The sequence below is a fragment of the Anas platyrhynchos genome, chromosome 1 (genome assembly GCF_047663525.1).
Source record: "Anas platyrhynchos isolate ZD024472 breed Pekin duck chromosome 1, IASCAAS_PekinDuck_T2T, whole genome shotgun sequence".
Taxonomy (NCBI): Eukaryota; Metazoa; Chordata; class Aves; order Anseriformes; family Anatidae; genus Anas; species Anas platyrhynchos.
Genome location: NC_092587.1, coordinates 42123529 through 42148952, shown reverse-complemented (window position 1 = coordinate 42148952; position 25424 = coordinate 42123529). Strand labels below are relative to the sequence as shown.

At 33.9% G+C, this 25424-nt stretch overlaps 1 protein-coding gene across 4 annotated transcripts in view; it reads right to left on the bottom strand.

Moving 5' to 3' along the window:
• The window catches only part of PTPRQ (protein tyrosine phosphatase receptor type Q), a 135641-nt gene that overhangs the window by 107864 nt on the left and 2353 nt on the right, over positions 1–25424 (bottom strand). For all 4 annotated transcript variants that reach the window (XM_038168438.2, XM_027454194.3, XM_038168450.2 and 1 more), the window contains exons 2-17: positions 24803–24940; positions 24040–24175; positions 22692–22946; positions 21444–21661; positions 18374–18560; positions 17953–18237; positions 15647–15931; positions 14659–14928; positions 13163–13423; positions 11560–11690; positions 11248–11377; positions 8629–8779; positions 7966–8072; positions 7372–7469; positions 3189–3351; positions 1546–1806 (exon numbers count right to left, since the gene is read on the bottom strand). In XM_038168438.2, coding sequence (XP_038024366.2) covers positions 1546–1806; positions 3189–3351; positions 7372–7469; positions 7966–8072; positions 8629–8779; positions 11248–11377; positions 11560–11690; positions 13163–13423; positions 14659–14928; positions 15647–15931; positions 17953–18237; positions 18374–18560; positions 21444–21661; positions 22692–22946; positions 24040–24175; positions 24803–24940 — 3076 coding nt within the window. The remainder of the gene's footprint in view (positions 1–1545; positions 1807–3188; positions 3352–7371; positions 7470–7965; positions 8073–8628; positions 8780–11247; positions 11378–11559; positions 11691–13162; positions 13424–14658; positions 14929–15646; positions 15932–17952; positions 18238–18373; positions 18561–21443; positions 21662–22691; positions 22947–24039; positions 24176–24802; positions 24941–25424) is intronic.

Sequence of the window (25424 nt, the reverse complement as noted above, 5' to 3'; positions counted from 1 at the left end):
TGACCCAGCAATAGTGGACAGCCTAGAAACATCCTCATGGAAAGAGAAATTTAGTGCCATGAAGCCAGTGCTATTACTACCATTATCTTGTGACTGAGAATTACCATTTCCACTGATGCTGGAAAGAAGTTTCAGTTCTCCCCTCTTAAAGATTTAACCATATGAGGAGATACATACATGCATGTAGTTCACTTGAGCCTCACTGCACCTGCTCTTCTACAGTACTCTTCTCCATTCCATGCACACATACACTTCTTACCAGTAGTGGCCAGTATAGTTGAATAAAGTATACGTGTATAGCCAGTTTATTTGTGTAAAGCATGGTTAGAACAATTTCCTGTAGATTTCACCCACAGAACTAGTTGAGGTTGAGTAGATACATCAGTAAGCATGGAATTCAAAATACATGTCATTTTTTCCAAAAATTAATCAATATTTATTAATGCTGAACCAGCAGGCTCAGCATCAAACTTCATTCCATTGAGATGGAATTTCAATAAATTTAAGAAAAAATACAATTAGGCCAACCAAGCTGACTTAAATCTTCCTTTCATTAGAAAAAAAAATAAAATGTGATCAAAGTATTATAGCATTGAGGTCTTATTTCAAACTTAAAAAAACTTCGTGATTCTTCTTCCCGCGATATATCAACTCATAGTAAATATAAGTATTTCCACCTCTATGTCACTGTATTTCAAACATTCTATTTGACCTATTTCTTCAGTCCCCTTTATTATGGCAGAAGCAACAAATTTATCAAGCACTGATCCCATATGCAGACATACAAACATCGTGACATTTGGACAAAGTAGTCAGCCAATGAGAACTTCCAACACTACTCAGGTCTCTCTAATACCACCATATAATTGCCAAAAGAAAAACTATAAAACATATCATAAGAAAGTAGTAAAAGAAATCTATTAAGGTAGTTCTGGAGCATTTTTCTGTCTTTTAAAGTTCATCTTTATTTCATATTATTACATTACATTAAACTGTAGACACACTGGTCAAGATTGAGTTTTTACCCTGGTGCTTTAATCACAGTTCTAGTAAGAAACAGTCCTTGAATGGAACTGTTTACAATCTAAAGCCTTAACTCTACAAGCATTTGTGCTTTAATCACAGTTCTAGTAAGAAACAGTCCTTGAATGGAACTGTTTACAATCTAAACCCTTAACTCTACAAGCATTTGTAAAACTACTTTACTTAATTTACAGTGAAAAAACTACTGAAATCAGATGAGGTAGAGCTCAATTTGTGCATAACTCTTTACAGGATGAAGACCTGTGAAATAATGAAGATAGTAAAAATGGTCAAAAGACATGCAGTGCAGACAAAGAATACCGTTTCTGGTAGTGTATCACTTGACACATGTTGCATAGGGTATAAATAATGTATGTCCATGACCACAGTAACATATTACATGCAGTCTCCCTTGAAATTCCCGTGTTATTGAACAAGGTGATACACACAAAGCTAAAAGTGTGTAAAACTGGTATCGACAGCTACCATTCACCAACAAGGAGAAAAAGAAACCATACAGACCTGTTACAATTTCAATGAAAGCAGAAGCTCCTTCAATATTGCCTTGTAGTCTTCGCAGAGTGAAATTATAAATGCCACCAGCAGTAAGATTTGTAACACTGAAGTTAGACACTGCTCCTGGAATCCTAAATTTGTTTATAAAGGTGTTGTTTGATAAAGATGCTTTATAAGAAGTGAAGTTAGTCTTGGTTGGATTCCACATTAAAGTTGCTGATGAAGTATTTACCGTTTTTAATGTAAGACCGCAGATCCCAGCTGGTTCTACAGTAAATTCATTTGAATAATTAGAGAAAATTTTAACATATAGAAGTAGTGATTTTATTCAATTAAATGTTTTCTAACATGCTTCACAGAAAAGAAGATTTAAAAAAATTGTTCATTGGTTCACATAGGGACACAGGAAGTTGCATAGAAACAGTGTTCAACAATTTTTTCCTTGTTAATTATTTGTTTTGGTTATATTAAGCCTTCTAAAATAGCAGATATTTATTTACAAATAGCATCTCTATTAATATGTGAAGTATAGCTGCTGTTAGAAAATAAACGTTTGCAGCCCTCCTAAAAAAAATGAACCTACCATGATTATTATATTTCCATAAGCTTTCTTTAAATTTAAAATGCTAATTAACATATACCCATTAAGGTATGGATTATTAAGCATGAAAAAACCCTAAAGGTTTGCCATTACAATGATGAGAATACTTTCTGTATGCTCTATCCATATACTGAACTCACTGACAGCAGTTTTTAAAACACTTGCCAAAGACAAAGCGAACACCTTCAGAATCAAGATGATGGTCATTCTGCTGCATTTTGCATTAATGAGAATGCAAAAACTAGTTCTGTTTTTTTTGTTTGTTTGTTTGTTTGTTTTTTCTGTGATTCACCAACCTTTGAATAACTAACTGCACAGCCTCCTTGACAGTTAAGGAGTTCTAGTTCCAACAAGCCACAGAAAACCCATCAAAGGGAGGAGGACTATAACATGCATGTGTATAAAACTGGGCATTGATTTATATTTTGATTACACTTAGCTATTCTATCTCCTTTGGCAGGTCAAAAACAAATATAAATCCCTTTCTACGGATTTCTGACACATACAAACTCTCCTTTTTTATGCAGTATCACAGGAGCATTGGAAAACAGTTGCTCACAGATAGAAAATGAGTGCAGGATTCAGGGTTAATACTCTGGACTTTGTTATGCAATCTGATGCACAATTTCTCTTCTCACTTTAAGTCTTTTGTGGTCTTGTACTGGAGCAATCATCAAATCCACTATAGGGTTGCAAGAATTTACCAGATGCAGAAACATTCGTAAACAAAATGCAAAGTATTTTTTTTTAAAGTATAGAACGATATTCTGGCACTATTTATTCCTGATGAAGCTGTAAAAATTTTGAGAGTCCACTTCTTTTTTTCAAATGGGTATCTACAGCTATGTCTAAACTTTAAATTCAACCCACTGCATTACAGACAAGACTCCTGCTTAAGCAACTATCACAAGAGGAGGAGAAATTTCCCACCATAGTTAAACTTCATTTTGAACTCTGACCCTTTTGAGTCACTTACATACAATGATTCAAATGCTTCTGCATCCACATTTACCATTATTCAAAGAGACAAGTTATGAGGTGTCCTTACTTGTGATGACACTTTTCTCCACAGCCACAGAGGAATCCAAGCCTTTAACTGTCCTTAGCTGAAACAAGTATTCCATCCCAGGGACCAGATTTTTCACTACAGCTCTGCTATCATAAACAGTTGTGGTAAGCAACTTTTCATTATTCATCAGACAATATGAAACCTATGGAAGAAGAGTAATTTTTATATCCAATTTAATTAAGTATAATATATGTTATTACATTTGAATATATGTATACACTTGTATTATTATATAAACATCTATTATCTATTACATAAGTAATTATAAGTAAAAAATATATGATCATAAGTAATTTCTCATGTCATTTATTATTTCACTTCATAAAATTAATGTTTAGCAATTCCAACTACCTGTTTATGTAAAAATATTTACAATATCCCCAAATACTTTAAAGATAAAAAAATAATGATCAGAAATATGGCTTAAATTTTATGTTATGTTCCACAACACTGATCCACTGCTTACTCGAGGTTCCTTAAAAGTTATGACCTAAAGCAGTGACCTTAATCTTTAAAAATTGGCAAGGAAAGTGAAGTTAAGTCAAGACTTACATGGCTTTGCTCTTGGAGGGAGGATAATAAAGTGTACTCTGACTGCTGAGTCATACAGCTGTACTAATAGGCTTTGCAATTAACTACAAGATAGAGTAAGAACAGTCACTTGGTAAAAGCAACCCACGAATTAATCAACAGGATGGGAAAAATAGTTTTCAATACTGAAATTTAGAAAGACACCTCAGAAATCTTAGTACGTTTCTGGCAATAAATAAATAGAATAAAATAAAAATAAACAACTGCGCATTGGTTAGAGCTGAGATCCTGAAAAGAGCCTGAAAGAATCAGTCACTCAACTCTGTTCACTGGGATACCTTGAAAATTCACTGCTTTGAACCACTGAAAAGAATAAAAGTGTTGCAAGAGTTTTCACTGTTTTCACATTTGCACTAATGGAAAGCGAGATGCACACTGTGTCTATCCTTAGAGGAGGGCTCTAGACAAACATTTCCAGCACTCATACATGCATAGATTTCTCAGCCATGGCAGACAGTACCAAGAGATCAAGAAGATCTGCAGCTGCTTACACCAGTGTGTGCTGTCCTGTCACCAAGAGAAGAGGACCGTGGTTGTGATCTGAAAAGACTTTGGTTCAGCTGCTGTTATTTGGGGAGGAATGATGCAGTTCCCCTTGGTATCTACATGTTGTACCAGCACAGCACCTGTTAATACATACTAAATCTTGGAGACTGACATCAACTCATTAGAATTATGGCACTGCAAAATGCTAGAAGCAAAGCTATAAATTAAAGATTTACATCTTGCATAAACAAGTTAGGAAACTACCTTTTGTGTACTCTTCACTCCACAAACTACAATATATTGCTTAGAAAGTTGGTGAGCTGGGATAATAAATTTTAAATGACTAGTAAAATGATCCCTTTTATGCAGGTGCACCTTACTAAGCAACCAGTCTACTGAAGCCTTCCTCATTAAAGATTTATAGACAAGCTCATTTATTCAGATAAAGCACTGTGCAATGTGGCTGCTTGCTCGAGAGATACCAATACCAAACAATAATACTGTGCCATAAAGATCAATATTACAGATGACAATTACTTTCCACAGGATGGTAAAAATAACCTGACCACATACAAAAGTATATCTGAACTGGTTCACAACACAAACAAGAATATTAAATTAAATTTTGAAATTTGTAAAAGTACTCCAGCCTACATTAGCAAATGGTGCTGTGGCAGATTAACTAGCTAGTCTTACTCATTCAGATCAATGCAGCAGTACACTAATGAAGAGAGAAGAAACACTAAGGAACGGTACTAAGAATACTCAGATTTCAAGTTTTAGGTAAGGATATAATAGGAGTCAGGAGGAGAGGGGGAATTAGACACTGTAATATCAGGGTATAAACTGTGTAAGACCATTACAGCAAAGTACTTTGTTGTATGGTAGTGCTACAAAATCAAGGATATCCTAGTCAGTGAGTTAAGGGTACAGGGCTACACCTTGAACTCTTTATTGATTCAAATGAAACATTTAAATAACAGTAGAACAGTTTACTGTAGAAGAGGTTTTTTGACCGTTTGACCGTGTCCAAACAGCGACTGCAAATGGCAAAGGATATACAAGACAGGCTGCAAAAGACAGGATACAAAAGAGACTGGTTGAATGCCTTGGTGAAACATGATCCACAAACTAAGTGTGTAGATGTCCTAGTGGATTGTTTCTGACCAGAGGACTGGAAGAACAGAAACTACTCTAGATTTTGTGCTAAGCTTTGCAAAGGATATGGTTCAAAATACAAATGATGAAGAGCACTGTAATACTAACCCTGAAATATTAGAACTTACCTTCTTTGACAGAATAAAAAATGTCTAGCACATTTAAATAGAAAAGGGGAAATTTAAAAGGAAATTTAAAGAAAATCATGGTGAGCAGTTAAGTTTGCAAATGTTCGTCATAGTATGAAAAACAACAAAAGGCTACATTAAAGGTTCATATACATAACACACAAACAGGTTGCAGAAGGCATGTAGAAATAGCCAAGGTATATGAACCTTGAAGAGGATTACTTTAAGAAAAGTCATCCTTAAAAAACTGAGATCGTGCTCAAACAATAAAAATAAGAACTACTAACTTGTCTAATTCATGCAAGCTAACCTAAGAAGCGTAGGAAAGGGCAAGGCAGAGCAGAAACACGGGTCAGCAGGCCAAATAAGTCAGAGGAGCAAATTAAAAATGGCATAAGAAATAATATATATATATTATGAAAATATTTTTAAAATAATTTAGAAATTAAGCTTAGAATTGAATTAGATGATCTTTAATTAAATTGGATGATCTTTAAGGTCCCATCTAACCCAAACCATTCTATGTTTCTATGATTCTATGGGGCTGCTACTAGCTGATGAAAATGCAAAGGAATCACTCAGTAAAGACAAGCCCATAGAAGAAATTGTAACTGAATTTTTTAGATGGTCAATGATTTTCCCACACCAGAACCATTATCAAGTATAAGTTTAAGTCAAATTCTGTTGTTGAAAATTGAAATACCCACTGAAGAGGTTTTAAAAACATTTGACAGTATTCATAAGAGAAGTAATTGCCAATGAAAGGTATATAAAGAAAAACGGGTAAACACCACTATAGTTTTGATAACACCGTTCTGCATCCACATCCTAAGTGAAAGTCCAGTCTCAAGAAAGCTATCAAAGACAAAGAAAAATATTACATGAACTGTAGAATGACATCCACATAAGAATGGTGCACAAAAGACAATTGAGAAATTAAAGCCTATAAAACAGTGAAAGGGATGGATATAGTGAATATCCAGTCTTTGCTATTTCTTAAACGATAGAATCATAGAATATCCTGAGTTGGAAGGGACCCTTAAGGATCATCAAGTCCAACTCTTGACACCGCACAGGTCTACCCAAAAGTTCAGACCATGTGACTAAGTGCACAGTCCAATCTCTTCTTAAATTCAGACAGGCTCGGTGCAGTGACCACTTCCCTGGGGAGCCTGTTCCAGTGTGCAACCACCCTCTCTGTGAACCACTCAAAGGAAAAGAATATCCACATTAAAATAAAAGTGTCCAGTTTCAAATAGGGCATAATGAAATTGTGTAGTATGAACAATTAAACAATTTCAGGAAAGGTAATCACTGTTTTTCTCATGTATGTTCAGATTTAACCTGTAACTCAGGAAATCCCTAAATTACTTAGTGCTTAAGGCTGGGAAGGCCTGGGAGGTATTAAATATTAGCAATTTTGCCTTGTAAATGGCTACATTAAGAAAAAAATCAAAATGTTTTACTCTAGAACTTTCAAACCAACACATTTAGATCCTTGTATATAAAAGGAAATTTTTATTTTGCAGTTTAATTTGTATTACAAATTCACAAAGCTAAGAAAATAAGTTATTGCATTACAATTGCATTAAACTTCAACTTGTAATTTTCTTCACTGTTGCACGTTTGCTGAAAAATCATTTTGAAAGCTTTTAAAAGCTTAATTTTATAATCTTTTACAAAACTGTTATGCAATATGAAATACGTATTTAGCTAACCTTCTCTAGAAATGGTATTTGCCCGTGTAGTTTCATGGTTTATAAAGACTAATAACTATTGTTGGGTTTGCAGTATCTCACCTGAAACATATCAAATCCTCCTCTTGGCAGTTTCCAAGACAAATAGACTGCATTTTCTTCTTGCCCAAACACCTGTAAATCTGATGGTGGATCAGGATCTGAGGTAAAGATAAGAGTAGATGCAAAATTTAGTATCAAGATGTTCTATACTAATTTGAAGTAAATTAACATCTACAGAAGACTCTGCTGTAATTCATTATTTTGAACTGCAGTTCAGTGCAGTTACAGATTTCATTTTGTACTTAAGAAAAATCTGAAAAATTCAATTCACATCTACATATTAGCAACAGAATCCAAAATAAAAGCAATGTTTGTAAATTTTTATAGAAAAGTTGTATCATCCTAATAATATACTGTTTCACCTATTGGCATATTTCCATTGAACACAAAGGAAACTTATTTGTGCTTAAAAAGCTTTTATTTATAACTTTCAAGGATGTTTAGCTTGAAAAGAAAGATGTTACTTCATGCGCTGATTTGAATAAAACCATGCACTGATTTAATAAGAAATAGCTTTTCTTGGACAATACATTAAAATGTAACAATCCTACATATCTGATATCACTAAAAGTTATTAATAAATTGTGAACATACAGGTGCTAATCTTGAGTATGGTGGGACGACTTCTTTTTAGTCCATTGGTTGTCACAATACTGATTAAGAAATCAGTGCCTGGCTGAAGATTCTCAAATCTGTATATTCTACAAACATAAAAAAGAAAAGATATTCTGTTCTTTAGGTTTTTTAAATGCACGTGTCTTCATAAGTTTAATTCATTATAGCATTTTGAATATTATTTACACATGATGTGTGGATATACATACATATGCTGTCAGTCAACAAATTATTTTGCTGTGATACAACTATCTAACATGATAAAATCTTATCCAGCATGATAAAATCTTAATTAGTATACATCACTCCATGATAGCAAGTTCAAGTACCAGAAATTCTTAAAAGATTAAATTAAACATCTAGAACGACACACAGGTTCTATAGGCATTCACTCCAATGCAGTATTTCATTTGTTCTTTTTTATACAGAGATACCATATGAGAAGTCATTTGTTAAAAAATGCAATTCCCAAAATGGCCTTTTTTCACATGGGTGTAGCAATGTATATCAACTGAAAAATCAAACATAAATCCCATGTAAATAACTGCATACTACTTATTTTAGATATACTGTGCAACATCTATTTTCAGTTCATGTTAGTTACTTTTTATATAGCTGAATATTAAAATGTTGTCTTCATACCTTACACTGGAAGATAATATTTTCTCTTTGTTGAAGATCTTGCTGTTTATTGAAAGAACATATCCCTCAAATTTATTTTGGGCTGGTGGCCAAGTAACAGTTATTGATTCAGTCTCTCTGCTATAGTTCATATATTTAACTGCATTTGGTACTGTGTAAAAATAAAACAAAACATTATTTTTAAAATACATTTCAGCTATATTACTTTATGGCAGGGCTTACTTCAACAGGCTGTGATGAAAACTCTCCCCCTCCCCCCCAAAAATAAATATGTCATGTCCTTGTTTATCTAAACCACACAAAGAATAATGCAACTGCAGTAACATGCATAGGGACTTTCAATACCATTAGATCCAAAGCCAAACTGATTGCTTCACTGTAATACTGCTTAGTGTAGTTTGAACATCACTGATGTGAAGTTCCTCAAAACCCTACAGTTTCTCAGAAAAAGAAATGTCAGCATAAGGGCTAACATACTGAGCCAAGACCTAAATATCTTGTATTCAGTGGTGGCCAAAAGCAGATGTCTACAGAAAAGCAAATCTTGCACATGATAACCATCTTCAATAACTTCCCAAGCTACCATCTCCTACTGTGCAGCTGAAGGATTTCTTGAGCCAAACCACAATCATAACACCAAATGTCCTCTGGCCAAGAGCTCTGCAATTTATCTACAAATTTAATAAACAACTATGTCCCCAGGTCCAACCAGGCTGATATACTCCCACTAGGCACACGCATACAGAGCACACATGCACAACGTATACATTTTTGGACAGCTACAATGATCACAGACACTCAGAGCACTCACACAAATACAAACAGCACTAATGGCCTCATCCTGCTCTCCTACTGGCTGAGAATGGATGTCCATTAGTGAGAATACTTATATACAGATGTACAAGGTGCGTGCCTCCAGCAGCTGGGCTCAGACACTCAGTCTGCCAAGTAGCTGCCCCTGGACCCAGTCTCTCCAGCTGCTGGCACCAGGACACACAAGCTCCCAAGGTTACAGCCCCTCTCTTATCTGGACTATCACACCCTCTCACAATCACACAGCTGGCCAGGATTTCCCAGATCCCAAGAGCTGACTGCCTGTGCTCACACACTCAGAAAAGCACAGATACTCTCACAGCTGGAGCCGGCCCTGAGAGATCCACTCACCACCTTGCTCCCAGGCCACTTTGCCTATTCCTCACCTCATCCAGCTTGATCCTCAACAGCAGCCACACACTCACTCACACACCCACCCTCACACCACTCGCTTCTACCACAGACCAGTGGTCTGACCCCAGCTGCTACACTCCCACCCTGGTACACACAACATGCACCCAGAAAGAGTTAGAAACAGCATAGCCAGCCAAGATACTGAACAGCAAATCATTTCCATATGACTGGTTGTTTTTACCCCCTTAACCCTCTAATTTCTACATTTGCTCCTCCTCTTTGGTTCCTCCCTTAAACATTCCATATTAAGTCCTGTGCAGTCCTGAGCTGCCTTTCTCCTGCACCCCATTACATGTCCTACATCCTTAGGCAACAACCTCCCGTAGTCCAAAAGCTGATCTGGATAGCTGCTCTCCATGACTTGTCTTGATGGGCTGTATGCCTGGGCAAATGGGGCTGTGGCTCTCCTTGGACGGCCCTGGAAAGGGTCTTGACAGGGTTTTTGTTCCTTGTGAGTCCTAAATTTGGGTTTCTACCTGGCACTGTGCTCCTCTGGGCTTGTGGAATTTGGCCTTTGATGGGCTGGTGGCTCCTGGATGGGCCTAGAGTAGCCTGGCAGGCTATTATTTAGGCTCCCCCTCCTGTCACTGGCTTTCTCTCAGCTCTACTGTGGGTGTGCAGACAAGCTTTTAGCATGTTCTTACAGGACCAGAACTGCACAGTGTGTTCAGGAGGCAAGAGTACTTCGATTTCAACAAGACAAGAATGTTTTCTGTTTTGTTTTATAATCTCTCCTATCTTCTCCTAATCACCTTGGATGCATTTTAATCTGCTGCTGTGCTAATTTTAATGCTTATTTTTTCATGGAACTACTCATCCTAATCTCAAGATAGATACGCAACTGAAGGAAAGCTCTAGCAGCAAGGAGAATGACAATGGGACTTATTATTAACATCGGAGAACTAAAACAGAACTGTGTGTCTGAGAAGCATATGTCCTAACCCAAAGTAAAAATAAATGTAGAAAGCCCCATATTTAGTCCTGATGTAAGAGGAGGCCAATGAGAGAATATCAGAAAACAATTCAGTTCTAAACACATAACTGTGTTCAAACTCAGCAGTGAAGTGAAAAATCAAATACTAAACAGAAATCTATGTGAAAAGATTACTTTTTGTAATGCTGGTAGACAGACTGTCTGGAAGTACCACTTGTACACCTGGAGTATCCACGTGCTTGAGTCATTATGTTAACATCAGAAGTTAATTGTACACTACAACCATATTCAACTGCATTTACTTTCAAAGGACACAGTCAAATAAGTAACAATGAAAGAGAATGAGGAAGAAATAAGGAAAGTTATTTATTTACTTTTCTGTACTTGAAACAAAATTCCAGGAACTGTGATAGAAAAGAGATATATGTAAACAATGCTAAATATGACACAGGTCTCACCTGTTTCTATTTCCTTTGTGACAAAAATGCTGTCTCTGAAACCTTCCTTTTCTGTTCGAATTGTAAAATTGTACAGCTTACCAGGAATAAGATCAGAAAATGTTGCTGTTTCTTGCCTGACCTTCTGGACCTAAAAAGCCAAATAAAGTTTTCACAGAACTGCTTGCAAAATTTGCTTTAATTATGCTAATTACACCTCCACCTATTTTAGTGGGAGACATAGCTTTTAATTTAACCTCTGATTACTTTATGTAAGATTTTAAAAAATATAACTGTATTGTCTACACACAAGTGGTTATTTAAAAAGCATACCCTGAATGCACTTGCACAATTTGTACATGTGACTTCATATCGCTGAAAATCTCCATCAGCACGGTCCCAAGCAATTTCTATTGAAGTGTCTGTAACATTACCTTCTCGTACATTGAGAGGAGCTGCCAGACCTACAAGAAAAAAATAAAATCCATTACTGTTAATCCAACGCGTTTTGTGTTTCCTATGGTGACATAAAAGTGAAGACAATCAGTAACATACTCAAACAAGTAGAGGGCAAAATCTGATCTCAGACATGCAAACACAGAGATGTTCCAAAACAGAAAAATGGTGAAAGAGCAAGGAGATAATATTGACACTACTCAAAGAAAATTGCTTTTTTGCTTATCTTAAAATCACATGGGGCTGAACATGCCAACAATCCTAGGCAGGAAAATCCTCCAGAATGAAGTTAATCCCTCCAATACTACTGCAATAATGGTCACAGTTGACCTAAATTTTGCCAGAAAGATCAGCAAAACTGGGTAGACTAGGCAAAGCAAATACTCTTTATCCCTAATTAGTATAGCTTTGTATAATATATTACAGATCACACTACGGAGGAGCTTCTACTTTTGTCTGCGTTTCTTTCATCCAATCCCAGCTGCTTCTGGCTGGAATGTACCAAAATTTACACATTTTCTAATAGAAACTCAGATTTTTTCTTTCTTCCAAGTTTTTTGGGGCACAGGAGGGACAAATCAAAACTTTTTTCTAAGGAAATGTCATGCTAAGTTTAGGGATTGCTCTCACACAAGCAATCAAAATCCCATTTTTTTAAAACTATATTCTAAGAAAAATCAGTTTTCAAAGTTTTCACTATTTGGTAAATAATTTTTCTTTCCCCCCCCTCATTTTCTTCTTTCTTCTTTCTTCTTTGCTTCTTTTATCCTATATTGGTGGTTCCTTTTATAATGCTTCCACTCTGAGTAGAAAAGGATTGCAAAGGAAAATGGTAAAACAGGAAAAGAGAAAGTCCCGGAATTACAATTATCATAAAAAATAGAAAAGTCAAAACACAGAATTTCCGTAGGTATTTTAAACAATTTTAAACTTCTTTTTTTTTTTAAAAAAAAAAAAAGACTTTTATAGAAGAAGTCCCCTTCCCATAATACCATAATACTTTTTAATGTTTTTGTTTGATGTTGAATTTATTATCTTAAAACTTGGGTAGTTCGGGTGCTTAACACTTGCTTAACTCAGCTTAAGCTCTTGCTTAAAAATGCAGTGGGAGTAATTAGATTGTTAGTTTCAAGAGATAGAAACAACTCCATTTATGCTTATTGCCTTGGCTAAAATAAATGGTCAAACCAGGTCTTGTTTCCCCAAAACAATCTAATACAGACTGATTTCCTGAAATACTTGCTGTACATTTTATAGACTCAATATAAAAAACAGAGTTTAGAAAGTTTAATAATGAAAAGGGACAGTTATAATTTTGTTTAGAAAACAGCTAGTTATTATAATTATTAACCTCTTACACAAATATATCAGGGTGATTTTTAAATAATCTGTCTTTTCTACTGTACTGAAATGAAAACAGATAATATAAATCAGAATTTAATATTGTAAAATTTTATAGGAATCAACTTAAAATACTCACATGTTTTTACACCTGTTACATGGTAAAAGGAGCTCAACATTTTTCCGCTTTTTGTGGAGACACAGAAATCATATTCTGTTCCTGGAGTAAGGTTTTCAATTGTTATTTTACCATCACGTTTCAAAACGAAAGTTGCATTAGGCCCTCCATTAGTTGTAACATATATGCCATCAAATACTCCAGTATCAGGCATGCGAACAAATAATACTACAGCATTGGTATAAACCACATAAGGAACTACAATTTGAACTGGCTTGGGCTCTAAAAGAAGAAAATGAAATTGCAACATGTTAAAATTAGCTGAAAATAATGAGAAGCACACAACAAACCAGAAGCAACTGCCCTGAAACTATGCTTGCATGGTGAATAGATATAATAAAACATGTCATTGCTCAGAAACAATAAACAACCTGATTTTTTTAGGTATTTATTACTACAATCCTGAAACACTTGGCCAGTGATTTAGCATCAAAGCAAGTTAGGCTTCCAAAGGTGAATTACCTTTTCAAACATCACTGCACCAAGAAAGGTAAGTCAGTAAGGATAGCTGAAACGATAGACACAAACACATGTATATATGTGGACGTGGAATTAAGCATGGAGAATGAGATATGTTTGACAGATGCAATATTGACCTGTTCAGTTTTCTTCCCATACAGCTGGTTCTTACAGCTGTGAAAAATCCCATTTGTACTTTTCTGTCATCTATGTCCTGAATGAGGTATTCAATCTAATGTTACATAGTAAAATAAATAAATAAATAAATAAATAAATAAATAAATAAATAAATAAATCTCAAAAGGCTAAGCCATCTACTCCCCAGAACAGTTACCATTTAGGAAAAAAATGACAACATGGCATTTTATGTCTATAATCTGACAGCTGCAGCCTTTACATATCACATATATATCATGACTGAATCCTGTCCATTCCTTCCATATATCCAAAAAAAAATAATATTATACTACTCCAAAAGCATTTCAACATCTTGGTAAACTAAGGCTAATACAAAAGACCTTTCAATAAATAATTTACAGCTTTTACCTTTGAGCTTCTACTACTTCTAACTCTAAATCCTTTAACAGCACCCTCTCACGAGTAGTAGGGTTATTCTCAGAACACCTAATGCTTTTCCACCAAAATAATAATAATAATGTTTCAACCATTCTGCTATTTCAAATGAATGATTCAATCAATTTCTTCTGTCAGGGGAAAGAGCATTTCCTGCTCTGGTCCTCATCACAGTTAAACAACATTCAGTACTACTAACATGTTTACCAAGGCTGCATGTCTTTGAAAGTTAACAGCATCTGCTCTGCCTTTAAGATCAGATGAATGTATTCCATATTCTAGTTTTGATCCTTGGCTATTAAGCAAGTCATTTTGATATGCCATATCTTTTAGACAATAGTAATGACAATAGATTGTTAGACAAAATCTGTTAGACAATAGACTAGACTAGAGTCCGTAGTTTCCAACATTTAAAGATATCTTACTTAAAGTGCATTGTATGGTCTTCAGTTCACTCAAATTTCCATTATTCACACTTGCCACTGCTATTTCATATGACACTCCAGGTATTAGATGATCAATCTTAAATGCTTCTGTATTGTTTACTAAAAACTTCATAGTTTCACCGATGTCTGCACTAGGTTTCACCTGAATGTAGGATCCCTGACCCTCTTGCAACAGCTTCCAGTGAAGAATTACACTCTCTTCTTGTACATCCTCAGGGTAAATAAAAACAGCTATAGGTGGACTGACAGCTTAATCAAAGAAAAAGAATTTCAGTATAAAACCACAGATCAAACATACAATCACTTTACAAAGCATTCCCAACGTCTTTTGGTATATTTTTTCTTCTAAATATCTTATGATTTTAAATTTACTTATCCATTTAATTATTCCTTACAGTAGTTTGTAGACAACTACCTCTTACAGACACTCATAAAATAGTGCCTTATTTTCCAACCATGTTCCATTCCATTTAATATATACAGATAAAAAAGATAGTGTAACTGGAGTCACAGTATCAATAATTAGAAAAACAAACAAACAAAAACTAGTCTGCCTTCACCTTCATAATTTGAGATATCATAGTAATGTCTCTACTTTGCTGAAATTAAATGTATGAAACATAAAACAGTATTTATCAAATACGATTCCATTGCTTTAGCAAATAGAAGTGTATTATAAGCAAGAAAATAAATAAGAGAATAGAATTATTCTCTTAATAGATAATTTAGATTCTAAAGATTCTAGAATATATAAATATAAATCTATATTTAGATTTAGATTTAGATTCTATAGATTCTATAATAATATAATTATTTTTTTGAAAAGTTCTGTTTACATCACTAAACAGAAAATATAAAATACAATTGCCCTGATTTTCCCTCAGTACATACCAACAAACTATTCCCTGCAAATTATCTTACAAAAAGAAAAAAAAAAAAAAGAAGAAAAAAATAAAAGATATATCACCTGTTGTGATTAATATAGGCTTTTCATGGCAGCTTAGAGTTCCCTTCTTTGCTACGTTCTGTAAGTATATCTGATACTGATGATAAGGTTTTACATTTCTTATAACTATTGAAGTCTTGCTTTTTTCAGCTGGTAACTGTTCCCAGACATTGGTTTCAGTATCCAAAATGTTAATAAGGTAATAATGAAAATAAGCACTGGATAAATGCTGTGGAGGCTTCCACTTTAAATGTATTTCTGCAGATGAAACGTACGTAGTCTCTAACTTCTGGGAGTGCAATGGCCCTATTGAATAAGATTAGAAATAGAAAATGGGGTAAAAGCGTCTGTTGTCTTTTATCAAAAACAAAGATTTATTTTGTTAAATAAAGCCTGAAAAGCTAACACTACACACTGACATAAATACAAAATAGCATTAAAGCAAAACAAACAAAGCAACCTTGATAATATAACTAATATTTATATGTAGAGGAATACTCTGTGTAATTTAGGTTTTCTGAATTGCCCTGCTCTCTATGCAGAACTCACTCTTCTCAGTTAGGCCTTCTTCCCTTATATTTAGACCAGAAATATCATCTCAGATAAATGGTATATATTACCTAAGTAAACACGATCCTAATGAATTAAATGGCAGAATCTACAGAATTTCAGAAAGTGTTGAATGCACGCAGTTTTTATCAGTCCTCCTCCTCATCCTTCTACATCTCTTCCAACAATTCAGTCACTAGTCTAATAAGCCGTAAACTGGTCTTTTTTCTTGCCTGGACAATCATTTTTCTATATATAGCATTTTTGCAACTGTAAAGCTGATCTCTGAGGTAAAACACATATTTGCTTTTGATAGGAGAAAGCAGGAATATCTTTACACCACTGTAGAGGGAACTTGCAGTACAACACCTAATAAATAGAAAACAAGCCACCTGACTAGGGGCCAGAGAGGCAGGTAGGCCAAGAAGATGGGGGGACTTTCAAGTAGCCCAGAGGGTGAAGAAGCAAAATATATCAAACTGTCTATAAAAAAGGAACAGTTTCTTTCCCCTAAAGAAAACCCTGCATTTTGTTCTGACCTTAAGACAAAAGACTTCCGTATCATATTTGGATTGCCTTTACAAAATTGGCAAAAAATTTAAGGGAGTATGCTTTCTCTAACTTCTACAAATCAGAACATTTTCCCAGTACCACAGAAATAGAAGCTGAAGAAACTCTGCACCTAAAATTAATTTTCAGGCAGCAGATCAAAACTTGTAAATCCCTTGTCTAACAGCTTCTTGCTGATTTTAATAATAATAATAATAATAATAATAATAATAATAATAATAATAATAATATGTATTTTCTTCCTCACATACATTTAGAGTTAACTGGTTATACATTTGTTGACAAACAATTTTTTTTTGCAGTTATGTGTGGGTATTTATAGGTATATAAACAATAAAAATATTAAGTGTATAAAATACCAGGCACATCGCTAAATAATTACATATAAATTTACAGTTAGCATTGTTCAAATCAAAGTACAAAATTATTAGATTCACCCAAAAGCCAACCAAGTTGTAAAATAGATAGCTCTTCTATAGTGTCAGTCTTTGGTAGATGGAGCACCTCTAGCATTATATTTGTGTCCATGAAGTAATTTTTCCTTGAAGAATATCTATTTGTTCACCTTTGTATTCAAAGGTATTTTTCATCTTTACCCACAGGCCCATTTCATTTGACTTCATCCAAATGACAGCTAGCTAAATTTTACTAGAACATAAGTTAATTGCTTCATATTTTTTTCTTACACCACACAGCATCATGTAGTGGGTCAAAACTCAATGTATTTTTAAGCCATAAAATTTGTTCTAATCTTTACTGCAGGTTAACTCTATTTCAACAAAAACTTTTACTTTAGATTGGAAAGTCTGCTACTCTGTTTCATCAGCATGGCTAAAAACCATCTTGCTACTACTCTGATATCTAGCTTTATCTTTACACATCAGTAGGAATTCTGTGACTAAAATCAAAGCAACAATGAGTTTTTAAAATGCACTTCACAGAAGTTGAAGTTGCAGCTGGCATTCTGCTTGTGGCCAGTGAAAACACCTTACCCTTCCTCATTATTCTCATAAGCAATTTAGCACAAAAGCAAAACGAAGATTTTGGAATCAGCTCTACAAGCAGGTGAATCCTGGATTCAGAAGTCATGTTCAAATTTATTTCTGATTTCAGACTAAATAGCAACAAAATGAATAACATAATCAAAAGAAAAGCATGAAAAATATATAATCATGTGGTTCTTATTATTATCTATTTTTGTAACTTACTTGTTTCTACCTTCAGAATTGGACTTAAGACAGTCTGTGCCCCATCTGAGTTCCTTGCTGCTAGTAAAAAACTGTAGCAAAGGCCAGGAGACAACTGCATGATTTTTCTCTGTGTTGTATTCACAGGCAAGCTCACAATGTATGGTTTCATATGATCAAAATAATACTTAATTATGAGGGCAAAGCCTGACTTAAGCCAGATGTCCGTATCACTCCATATAAACACAGCTTCAGTTGTCTTGACATCATGCACACTAAACGTGAAGTTTTCTGGTACGAGGGGTACTGAAAAAGAACATCAAAAATGAAGTCATTCAAAATCATGAAAACTTTGTTCTTTTTACGTTTGTATATTCAAAGACAAATATGGGGGGTTGGGGTTGTTAAAATAAATGCAAAAGATTGGAAGAAATATAGTTACATTCATATTCACAAATATATGGTAGCTGTATATAGCAGAAAAATCCTGTGAAGAAGTAGTCTGGACCACTGTGATCTCTCTGAAGAGCAAAACAGTCTGTTTCATTTTCTGGTATCATCGACAAAGATGAGATACCAGCCTTTAGAAGATAAGGAGATCCATCTGTCCACAACAGCTGACCTTCGTCCTATGTGGAAAAAATGAAGGAAATACATATATTTTTACATTACATTAACGAATTATTGAAGCTTTTCTCATTGCAAGGGTATCTCCTAAACATCCAAAATTTACATGTTTGATTTCTAAAATTAATTGCATGGGAACATTTTGAATGAAAAATATTTCAGTGTAAAATTCTTCCCCCCTCAATTAAAATAAAGTAGTAGATACAACATTTTAATAAAATCTGTATAGGAATAATGTAGACTGTTTGATCATTACAGACAATCCTTTTAAAAACACTAATTATCAAATAATCATGGATGGATAATTTTCTAAAAATGTTAGTAATGGAAAAGAAAAAAATTCAGTCAGCTATCAAATATTCATAAATTTGGTCTGAAAGCAAAAAGTTTAGCTTAAGCAAAACCCAGGGTTTGATTCACAGTCAAACAGGGAAATGCTACCTTTTCCTCATTGTCCCACATGGCAGTAGCTCAGTAGTTAGGACAATCACACCTAATTCAAAGTTCCTAACCTTTGAAATACTTCCCATTTCTACAGCAGAATAGTCCATACACTAGACTAAGACAGTCTGATAATTTGGGAGAAAGGTGCCTATAAATATGCTCACAGTATTGTAATATAGACCTCCCTCTCTAGAGGGAGGTAGGCTTCAGTCTGCACTCCACCAGAAAACACGGTTTTCATTTCTCTGAGAAAACCAACCAACCAACCAAATGTTGGTTTAGACTAAGCCAGTTTTATTCAATTCTTCTGTTGTTTTGAAAGAAATCAAAATCGTATGATGTCTTTCATTTCCACAAGAGTGTGAAGATTTCAGGTGGTAAAAAAATTAAATATCTAACTCAGCTTGACTTTTAGAAGGACTTGTGTGTCTAGCCTAGTATTTCAAAAATACCGTGTACCTCAATGCATATTTTTTTCTTATAGTGGTCTTAGAAACCTTTGTAGCTGGGCTTGTAAGAGAAACCTTAGTCTTTGCCTACCATTTTCACTTTCTAAATCTGAAGACCTCCACAGAGTGTCAGGACAGATGTAAGGACATCACCCAAGTGCTCCCATCTTTCTTACGCAGCACAGAGACCTAAACGACCAGGGTACCCAATTGTCTTTCACAGGAATGCTCACCCATGTCAGTAAAGATTTTAATGCAGTTACATATCCAAATAGAGTTAAAGAAGGAGAAACTGAGAATTCAAATGTTACAGAAATATCATGGCTTGCAGTGTTACTAACTTTTATCAGTGTCATAGTGTTCCACAGTTTTCCTAAGGCTGATGAAATCCTCCGAGTGTGTTATAAACTAAACTTTAATTTAATTTCATAGAGTACTTAAACTCCCATGGGTATTGAGAGAAAAATATTGCAAACAGAAATTTAACTCATAACTTATTAACTCAAACACCAAAGAAAAACATAACTGAATCTGTATTTTTTAATCTCATGATTCTAAACAAGTCCCACCATTCCTAATGTGGGAATTTGGAGTTACAATTTGGAGTTCTTATAGGATGAGCAAATGACGACAGTGACAGGACTGCAACACACTCATACAGTACTTGAAACATATAGTACTTGAATATGCTAATTAAAGACAAATATTTAAGAAAGAAGTGCTAGAAAAATACTTTTATAATTATCCCTTGCCATTCTTAAAATAAGGTGTTTATCTTGTTCATTAAACTGACTAGATTCCACTAAAGTAAAAATGAATGTCATGATCAATATTAAACAATAGACTAACATTCAAATTCCAGCCTGGCCATCAGCTCTTCCCTGTGTAATCAAAAATTTAAAAGAAAAAAGAAAAGAAAATAATAAAAAAAAACTTAATAGTTTTCTTATCGATCTTCAATAATAATATGTTTTCATTAGATATCTATTTTTGGCAGCCTCTTACAAATACTACCTTATTCCTAAAATACCAAGTTGGCTAAGATTAATATCAATATGCTGTAAAAATTACAGAAATTCTAAAATCTTATGCATGAAACAATATTACATGTAAAATACATATAGTACAGGTGCTTCTCTAACAAGGAAGGCTAGAATGCCTCTCTAACCACAAATCTAGACAGGTTTGTGTTTCTCGTACTAAACACAACTGCAAGTTTCTTTTCTACAATGAAACACTTTTATTACAAAGCAGGTTTTCTCTAAACCTTCTGATACTTAGGACAAAAGACATTTTCACTAAACTTAGTCATGGGAAAATTGAATCCCAATTATCTGGCAGAGTGCCTCCATCATTGTTAGAGTTTTCCCAATAATTTTATTTATCGCTGTAGCTATTCCCAAATTACACACCACAGTGAGTCATAATGGTCATAATAACAGCAGAGCTGGCATTAAGAACCCTCATATCACCAATAGGAGGAAATTAAACTTTTTATATTAAATACCTTGCTTCAGTCCCTTCTTCCACTGGCCATCCATACTGAATGGACTCTGCTAAACCAGTAGTCAGTATCTTAGTTTTGCACCAAATTTATGAAAGTCAACCCGAGACTTTGATATTAATATGTAATGGACACAAAGTATAATATCATATTTTAAAACTGGTAAAGCATGGTAAAGTATGATATCATATTTTAAAACTGGTAAAGCAGCACCACCTACAGGAGAAATAAAATCCCTATGAAGCACTTAAAAAAAAAAAAAAAAAAAGCTACAGCCTTTTTTTTTCCCTCCGCAATGCTAAATATTTTCAGTATTTCAAATTATGCAGAATTAATGATTCCTCTTACAGCTACTAATAACTTCACAAAAAAATGACTATTTAAAGTCAAAAAAAAAAGACTATTTAGCACTTATTTTTAAAAATTAGGTTCTACACATTAAAATTCTTCTGTTTCTATGTATAGCAAAGAAGACAAAACAGACTGACCTTTAGGTCATTAAGACCTGTCCATAACATGACTATTTGACTAATTGTCTGGAGATAAGATAAAATAAAATCACGTTCTCCTTCACTCCCTATGTCTACAAGATGTGCCCCTTGCGAAGACATTTCACAAACTTGTTGTGCCATCTTCCATGGCTTACTCTCCTTACTCATTCTATAGCAGCTGCTTTGGAATGCCAGCCACCCCTGGGAACAGGTGCCTGTAGGTGAACAAGAACAGTATTTTCATGACTTCCTGTACTGTTTATGGCGGTGTTACATTTAATTATTATTATTTTGTTTTAATTCCATATTCATTTGAAGATGATAGCATTTAATTAAATCATGACTACAAAATACAAGAAGTCTTTAATTATGAATCATCCCTCATTCAAAATCCCAAGTGTCTTAAAAAGTCTGATTGATTTAATTAAAAGAAAATATAGCTTACTAAAACTTACTAAAGGGGAAAAAAAAAAGAGAGAGAGAGAGAGAGAGATCCATTATTTTTTATTTTTTATTTTTTTTCATTCTCCATTATTTTCTGGTTCATTTTTCAAATTTAAAATTTTGAAATTAACAAGTCATTTGTTTCTAATAGTTTCCTGATTATAGGAAAACAATTATCTTGCTAAATTTGAACCTATATCATCCTTTCTTTTGTGTTCCTAGTTTTAAAGTTTTTAAGTTACATTATCTGTGTATTGCATTGAAAAGTGTACAGAATCAAGTGTACCAGCCTCAGAATTCTACATCCTTCAAAGCATTTCTTACAAAACAGCACAGGTTGGTTAGGCACCTATCAGTGCAAAAGCACTGCTTCGAACACTGGCAAAAAGTATTCCAAATCCTTACAACATGCAGGATTTTCTCTGCCTTTCATTGAAAGTATATAACAAATTCAGTTGATATCCTTCAAGTAATTGCAATCCAAAATGTCCTGTGTTTGCAGTCTACTTTCATCTAAACTAGAATTCATTTGACTCTCATTTGACTGCAAAACATATAGTTAGCTTAAAGTATTTGTACATACAAAATTGAAGTCTTGCTCTGCAAAAAACAAATTAGCAAGAAATGCCCTTTCAAAGTCATTATCATTCAATTTATTTCTGCTTTCTAGAAAATAAACAACCTATATCTATTAAAAAATGTGTAAGTATATATAGACTTTTTGTAATTTACTATTAACTCTTCTAGAAAACAGATAGTACTTCCTTGCATTCATTGTGACTACAGCAAACTAATATATACCTGTTTCAGCTTGAACATCCAATGATTGAGACACATTTATAAATTCAAGATGTAATTGGTGAAATATAAACTCAAATGTATATAAAGTTGCAGGTGTCAAATCAGTCCACACAAAGAATCCATTGTTTTTTTGTATAAACTGAGAAGAATCATTCAGTGAAACTGAAACTGAAAAATCTTTGATCATTGCAGTCCAGTTAAAAGACACAGTAGTAGCTGTCACAAATGTTTTGATATCGTTTTCTGAAATTCCACCTAGCAGACAAGGAAAAAACAAAAACAAAACCAAAAACGTGCATTACCGCAACACAGTAATTAACCCAAATCTTTAATCCATTACTATTTTTTTTTCTTTTAAGATTTGTCAGAGATACACACAATAGGTAAAATAAAAAGTATAAAAATTATGTCAAAATGGAAAATGTCTTACTGAGCAATTAAGAAAGTTGTGCTCTTTTTTTACTGTGATGCTATGTAAATATGTCTGAAGCAATCATAACTTAGATTAAGGATTGCACAAAAGCACACAGTTTACTAGAATATTAGTCAAGTAATAGACATTGATCAAGAGCAGTAACACTTTAGTAACATAAACATGAATTCCCTCTAGATTGCTGAATGTACTATTTCAGCAGAGTCAGTGGGTGCTGCAATGTTTTCAACTTGCTACATATTTTTCCTGATGATGCAAGTTTGTATTCAGATCCTAGACTAGGATTCTGAATATGGCTTCTGATGTGTACAAAGGTAATACTATAAAACTATTTCAAAGCAATTCAAAAAGATTAGAAAGCCCTTTCAATCCAGTTATCATAATGACTTCTCATCCTAAACAGCTCTACAGGTATAAAAGAAGTTTTTACAGTATCAGTGGCTACAATCACAAGTTCTTATACTAACAAGTTTGCCCTAGTCAATCACAATACTTAGATCTTCAAGCTACTAGAGGGATTGTCATAACATGGAAACAAAAATATTAATTATGTAATTAATATATTTAACTTCTATAAGTAAGACAAGCAATCACAATCCTAAACTGATATGAAATTGCCAGGCTGTAATTAACTTTCCTGATGGTCTTCTTTTATATATTTCTCCCAAAATTACTGTAGTATATCAAAGCTTATAACATTTAAAAGTCTCCCAAACATTTACATCAGTCCCATATTACAGAATTATTATGCTAACCAAACAAGTAATAGTAAAATTATTCCACTCTTCATGCTCAAAAACATGTAAGGTTTCTAAATAATTCAATAATCTCAGGATTTCAATCTGTTTTCCTTCAATCTTCAGTATAAGACTAACTATAATTACACCAAAATTATTTTTGTGCTACACTACTTACGTGTTTTAAATGATTTTACACCTCGGATATGTCCATTTTTTAAAGATTCTATTGTAACATCATATGTCTTATTTTCCTCCAGAAGAATTGTAGTACTGACAGGTTTTTGTTCAAGTTTAGAAATGTTTCTTACATTCTGTAATTTAAAAAAAAATCTAGATAAGGTGAAAGTAATAAAAATACAATTCATAAATGATCTAAACGTTTGATGATAAAATGATGATAAATTGTAAAGGTTTTGAAATGGACATCTGATATTGCAGCATGTCACACTTAAGGCTACATTTAAGCTGCAAAATAGCCAATGCATTTGTAACACAACCTTTTAGAGATTGTTCAAGCTATTAAGAAACACCTCCGCATGAAAATCCTTATTTTCTTTAAGTTCCAGGACATCTTGTGCGCAAAATAAGAACAATATAATAATAAGAACACAAAGATCTGGGGGTAGTTTTGTGCTTCTCCTAGAGAAGCTGGACTCCTCATCAAACCAGAGAACTTTGAAAATTTTACATATTCTGAACTTTGAACATATGGTTATCTATCCTTATTCAAAATACACAAGGGTATTTTAAGTCCCACTGGCTTCAAAAGGACTCTGTAAAAGTTCACTTAGACTACACGAATAACTGAATTCAGTGTAATTTCTCCAAAGTTTCTCTTTATTTGCCATTTCATATTGATCTTAAAAAATACTATTAATTACATATCTACAGCTTAAATACATTTGTAACTACTTCTTGTGTATATTGATGACATTTACTTTTTGATTGAAAGCATCTGTGAGCTGATAGGTTACAATATAATAGTCTGGATCTTCTCCTTTGGGAAATTCAGTCCACTCCATCAAAACTACTCTATCAGGCTTTTTCACTTGGTCACAGTCTAGAGTCTCTGAGCCCTGCAACAGAAATATGCATGAGTGCAACTTAACAGATAATGCAAAAAAAAAAAAAAACAAAAACTTTTAATTACTTCATTGTCCATATTAACTACTTTTACCTAAAATTTGTCAGCTAGTTTTAGATTTTATATGGACCAATATTACCAGCCCTACTATGTGACACAGAAGGGCTTCATGATTTTTACACACTCTGCGGCTACAGGTGATATTTTCATTCTGTCTTCAGAGGTGGCCAAACCATGTCAGCTGGGACCCAAACACGTTCTACTAGAAAGAAAGAAATCTATCATCATTTTAGGAACAAGGCTAGAGAGTTCACTTTCAATGTCCATGTTGCAATCACAGTTACTTGTCAGTTGGGAGTATGAGGCCTCAGCCCTACTCTCATGTTCCACAGTCAAGAATATAGTTTAGTGGCATCACTTTAACAACTGCCATACATCACAGAAAAAGAAAAAACAACATACAAGGGGTAATAAAA